Raw genomic sequence first — 6,000 nt, 5'->3', positions numbered from 1 at the left:
GGCCGATCGCCGGGCTCCGCAGCCACCGCGGCCCGTGAGTAGGAGTATGCCTGCGGCGGGGGACCCACGCGTGTCGGCACGCGCCCCCACCCTCCCGCGCCCCCGCCAGCCTTGGAAGGAGGAAGCCTGACGCGGCGCCGCGGTCGTCAGCACCCATTGGGCTCTTCCTGCGTTGTCGCAGCGGCGGTCCCGGTGCTCCCGCGCGCCCCCCGTTCGAGCCTCTGGAATGAAGACTGCCTCCCGAGGACTGTGGGAGAAGCAGAGGCAGGCAGCGCCGGGGACTGCGGGCCTCGCGGCTGGGAGGTCCGGGGGGACGCGACTCGGACGCTGTCATCCCCACGCCGCCTCGCGCTGAAGCCTCCCTGTACGGTTGAGGCTGCAGCCGCCGGGTCAAGCTTCCTGGGCGAGCGATCCCGGGTCGGCCCCCGGAGGCCTCGGCTTCCTCATTTGTTTGGGTCTTTTGTGCTGTGGCGCACAGTTGGCTAAGCACTCCTGCGCTGAATCGGGCCATTGTCTGCGCTCCCATTGCTTCCACGCTGCAAGTCTCGGCGCCCCCACCCCGGCCGCCCCCTCCCTGCAGCCGAGCCTCCCAACGTGCCTTCCTCCCCAGGAATCTGGAAGCTGGAAGCCGGGAGGATTGCAAATGAAGTGGAATGCATTGTGGGACGAGTGTAAAATCGGAGCCTTCGCCGTGGGGGTGTGGGGGGGCGTGGGGAGGGCCGGACCTGCCTCTGGCGGTGTAGACACCGACGAGAAGAGGGGCTGGGGAAAAAAATGCGCGCAGAATCCTCCCGGGTCGTGGCCGCGGTAGACGGATGAAGCAGCGCGCTGCGCCCCGGCGCTGAGGCCCCACTATCGGGGCACCAGGGTCGCTCTTGCCCACCATGAAGAAGACCCGGAGCACAACCTTGCGGCGAGCCTGGCCTAGCTCGGATTTCTCGGACCGGGCCTCGGACCGCATGAGGTCCCGCAGCGAGAAGGACTACCGCCTGCACAAGCGCTTCCCCGCGGCCTTCGTGCCCCAGGCTTCTCGGGGCTACATGACATCAGGTTGGTAACCACTGTTCAGCCGCTGGCCGTGTTCGGTGCGCCGCGGCTAGTTTGGGGGTTTGGTGGGTAGAGGACCTGCTGTGATGGATGTGCCGAGTTATGGGGAGAGCAGGGAAAAATTAGCTCCCATCCACCATTTTGTACCTCTGCAAGATCCACAGCAGGCCCTCTCAATATGGGGTTGGAGAGCTATTAGTTAGGTAAAATCGGGGAGGGGGATCGAGCCGAGCATCTGGTCTGCAGGGAGATATGAGGACTGCAGCCTCCCTGAGCTTTGTGAAAGGAGAGCCTGCGTCTAGGGTTGACCGCAGTGCCAGGTTTGCCTGTGCCTGCATTATGGCCAGTTACCTTAGAGGGTATTTAAACAGACAACACCCCCCCTCCCACCCCTTAAAAAGAAACAGGTTCCATGCACCGTTCTAGATGATTCGAGGTTCTGCCCATGCCCATCTGAGGCTGGTTCGATTTGCACACAGGGGCTCTGCTGAGGCTCCTTGAATGCTTGGGGCGGGGGTTGTGGTGTGTTTGCATACGGAATACTCAAGGATTGTGGGTGGACTTAGCGTAGGTTGCATCAGTGCTGTGGATGCAATGGAGGCTGTATCGTGTTTTGCATGCCGGATGGGAAGGATAAACACAATGGTTCACAGAAGTGAAGGCTTCAAAACAGGTTTCCTGTGAAAATGCAGCGAGTGTTCTGAGCCTCCTTGAATGAGCAGGTTCTCTATGAATTCCATTCGTTGGCTTTGCTTTGTGACTTGGGAACCCAGGGATACTGTACTTGAGATGCTGAAGGGAGAAAAGCCTGGGAACCTTGTGGTTTGTGTTCCTTACTTGTATGCAAAGAGGTGGGAAGATACCAATGTTTTCATTCTGGAAAAAAAATTAATTTGCTTTTAAATGCAATGTAAAGGAAGCATGGAGACCGAATTCTATTGCTAAGTCCCTGTACCAAGATGCCCTAAGCCCTGTCTTAACTGGGGAGATTGTTCTAAGCCTGTGGTTGGTACTTACAGTCTAGCATTACTTCCTCCTTAAGTAGCAAATCCTTTTAAATTGGGGTCAGTATCTCGCACTTCAAAAATGTCCCATGACCATGTCTCCATTCGCGGAAAAGCCTCAATCCATGTAACTATCCTTTTTATTGCAAAATCGGGCAAACATAAGGGATGTTGCGTGCTATTTTGGCGATCTCACTCCCTGGATTTTCTCTTTCATGAAAAACCATTTTTGGAAAGGAAGTGACAACCACAGTTTACGCTTAAGTAATCTAAGTTGTGGCTGTGGTTGCTCCATTCTTTACTATCAGGACAGTGAACGTACTGTACACCTAGAAGCAGCTCTATACCCTGTACATAAGCCTGTGTCTACACTGGGAGTTAGGCTAATCCTAGGCTTCTCCCACTCTACCCCGTACATAGACCTTGTGTCTACATTGGGTGTTAGGCTAATCCTAGGCTTCTCCCACTCCACCCTGTACATAGACCTGTGTCTACACTGAGTGTAAAGCTAATCCTAAGCTTCTCCCACTCCACCCTGTACATAGACCTTGTGTCCACACTGGGTGTAAGGCTAATCCTAGGCTTCTCCCACTCCACCCTGTACATAGACCTTGTGTCCACACTGGGTGTTAGGCTAATCCTAGGCTTCTCCCACTCCAACCTGTACATAGACCTTGTGTCCACACTGAGTGTTAGGCTAATCCTAGGCTTCTCCCACTAAGGTTTGGATGCTTCCATTGCATCCTCTGCACACCCTCTTTCTTGCCCCTCCCTCCCGAGAAATCAGAATTGAAAGAGTGGTTGGAGGGCAGGTGCTATGAGTTCTCCAACAAGCCTGCAAGACTTTGTGTAATAATGTCAGGCACATTCCCGGGGAGTCTATTTTTATCTGCCTCATCATTGCTTCCTTGTGATCACGTTTTCAGACTTTGCAAAAGAACTTTGCGATGGCCAGTGCCGTGAGACATTTTTGAGGGCATGAGGAAGGGTCTTCCAATTTTACGTGATTCTCTCATTTTGTTCCGTGTGCGACCTGCAGATGGTCAGATGGCCTTCCTGGAATAACCTGATCCAAACTGGCGGTGTTCTGGCCAGACTCAATGTCAGGTTACTGTTGAGATCAGAGCATTCCCAAGGAGAGGGCGGTGTCATTTGGTGGAGCACTCCTGAAGACCAGTGTCTTGCTAGATTCTTGTGAGGATCCAGGGTTGGACAGAGCATGGGCTTTGTCCAGGATGTCTGCCAGTACCTGGAATGAAAAGCGGGTCTAGGGTTCATTGAAAGAAAGAGTGAATCCCAAGGCAAATGCTTACAATGAAAACATTGAGAGGGCGGTGGACCCTTCCTCCTTTTGGTTGGGGTGACTCTAGAGGGCAACCCTCTTTTTTATATCCCTCCCCAAATTTGGCTCCTTTCAGCACCACGGGAGGTGGTGGTAGCTGATACTGTGTGAAACCCGTGGAGATCATTGGAGGAAGCTCTTCCTCATGGAATCTGCAATAACAAGTTGGTTGTTCTGGGTGCGAGCTGGAGCATCGTTTCATGTCTCGTAGCATGACGGGAAATGAAGGTTTGACAACTGGTTCTGTCCGCCCAGCTGCCGGCTCCACTCGTTCCTGTTACCATGCTCCATTTTAGTCAAGGAGAGTTTGCCATGTAGGTAAGTTACTTGGCTTCAGAGATCAGCCTCTTCAAAACTGTGCTACATAGTCTAGAGCAGCTTCGTTTTGAGACCTTTTAGAAACGCCCCTGAAAATATGAAAATTAAGGAAAATAACTTAAAAAAATCTTTGAGAAATGAGAAATCCTGGGACGGTTTTACAGGTACGCACTGACAGCTGTCCTGGATTTAGCGCGGCTCTCTAGCACGTGGTAGGCGCTTTGAGAGAAGTTGTAGGCTTTTATGATAAGTTTTATGAGACAGCACCGTTTCTAATTGGTAATAAGTGAATTACCAATGTGGAATGTGATTGACAGCAGTGGGCTTGACCTTTGGCCTTGATTTTTTTTTCCCCCTGTTCCCTTCAGGAAAAAAATTTAGTCTTATGAGGTCAGGCCAGACACACCTGAGGCTGATCAGGTCTTACAGGGGGATGGTTGGACAGAAACCTGTGAACCTTTTGGTTGTGTAGACCATGGTTTCTTCCTATGCCTCTTTTCAGCTGTCAAACCTAAAGTTTGATAATCCCAAGAGTGCCCAGCCTCCCAGCAACCAGAGAGTTCACAGGCCAGGAGAAGAGTCCATTGCTCCTCCTGTATATTCATTTCCCAACAGTGGCTTCTAGGCAGAAGTGTGGAGTGGGGGATCTTGCCTTCTGTTCAAACCAAGATGGCTGCAGAGCGTGCTCAGCCTTGTGAGAAGAAAGGAGGTTGGATGCAGTGGATGTGGGGCTATTCGGCCTCAGTTTTCTTCCGCTAGGTAGAAACGGTGATGTTAGCTAGTAGGGGGGTCAAGCTCCCCAGTGAAGAAGGAAATCTGTGTGATTCTCAGGACAGCCGCGGTTGCAGCCATGACCACAGACCAGTGTGGAAGGATTGACTGGAGAGCCTTCGGTTTTGAGTGCACGAGGCCTTTAGAGCCCCCTCTGTTCCTGTGTGAGTGTCCTCTGAGCCATTCATTCAGATGATGCCAAAGCCTCTCATTTCCTTTGCTCTCCCCTTGGGCTGTACTGAGCGTAGCTGTTGCTTCTTGTCCCACTTATAATGCCGCCAGAATTCTGGTGGGTTGTCTACCACTGATCAAGATTACAAGTTCATTTTTCTAGTTTTCCGGTTCTACTGAGCATGCCTATAAAGACTGCCTGTTAAAGAGAATGCCAAGTGGTAGTTAGGTTTAGGTCAGTTCTCATGTCTTGGAGTCAAACCTTTCAGGGAGAAAGCTGGTTGTTTTTAAAACTATGGCCCTATGTGATTTGGAAAGAGAGATAAAATGAAAACCCTAAACTGACATCCTAAAAACAAAAAACAAAACAACAACAACAACAACAAAAAAAACCCCACAAAAAAGTCAACTAGTTTTGTCTGATGATGATTTGATTAGCGGGGAGACATGGCTGGCACACCACTTGATCAGGTTATTGGTTTTCATTTTACCGAAACTGGTTCCCAGGTTTTACTATGATCCAGTTCCTCATGTGCTCCTATTTTAAGAGTCTTGAAAGTGGAAACTGAACGCTCAGGTTCTAATCAAGACCTGTTCACGTCAGCTGTGTCCTCCTACAGTCAGAGGACCTCCCTCCATCCATAAAGAGTCCTCTGGCTCCATGCCTTCATTATAGAGGTTTCAGAAGGAGCAAGCTTGGGACTTCCGAACTTCGCACATGATCGTTAGGAGAGCCCTTGGTCCTCCTCTACATCCCAGAGTCCCACGCTTCTCTAGGAGGGAGGGGTGCCCATGTTAGAATCTTGCTTCCTGCCATCCTTAGGCCTATGTTAAGTGTGTGCTTCCTGGCATTTTATAGGTGACAAGTTTTAATAAACGGTGTCCTGTTTCTTACCTTTTCTTCTTCTGTTCTCCCAACTGTCTTACTTGTAGCTCCCTGCACTGACTGCTGTCATCAGGCGAGTTAGAAGTGTTGTCGTTTACACTCTTGGGAAAATTTTCATTTGAAAAAGGAAAAGAGTATGCTGTGTAAAAACCTTAGAATGTTGATAACTTCTGGACATTTGAGGCCTTACATTCCCTGTAAATTCCCGGAGATTTGGAGTAGATTGGACAAGGGTGTGTTCTTTGGTACAGGATCGTTTATGCTGAAAGCATGGCTTGAGTGTAAACTCTGGTTAGGTCCTGGTTTCTGGGATAGTACACAGACTTTGGAGTTTAGTGCAGCCTTCATTACTGAGTCATGAACCTGTGTGATGTCTTGACTATAAAGGTTTCTCGGGGTAGCGCGAGCAGAGACTAGTCAAGTCTAAATTTAATCTGGCCACAGTCACACAAGAATGAAAT

At 50.6% G+C, this 6,000-nt stretch overlaps 1 protein-coding gene across 2 annotated transcripts in view; it reads left to right on the top strand.

Moving 5' to 3' along the window:
* The first annotated feature begins 317 nt into the window (after positions 1-317).
* Positions 318-6,000, top strand: part of Stox2 (storkhead box 2) — a 110,168-nt gene continuing 104,485 nt past the window's right edge. The window contains exon 1 of one of the 2 annotated variants that reach the window (XM_041673549.1): positions 318-1,050. In XM_041673549.1, the coding sequence (XP_041529483.1) occupies positions 885-1,050 (166 nt within the window). In that variant the 5' untranslated portion in view covers positions 318-884. The remainder of the gene's footprint in view (positions 1,051-6,000) is intronic. The other variant, XM_041673550.1, reaches the window with a different exon arrangement.

This window comes from Microtus oregoni, unplaced genomic scaffold (genome assembly GCF_018167655.1).
Source record: "Microtus oregoni isolate MIOR12 unplaced genomic scaffold, Mior012 000024F_ref0000369, whole genome shotgun sequence".
NCBI lineage: Eukaryota > Metazoa > Chordata > Mammalia > Rodentia > Cricetidae > Microtus > Microtus oregoni.
Note: the sequence above shows the minus strand (reverse complement) of the source record. Positions and strands in the feature narration are given on the sequence as shown.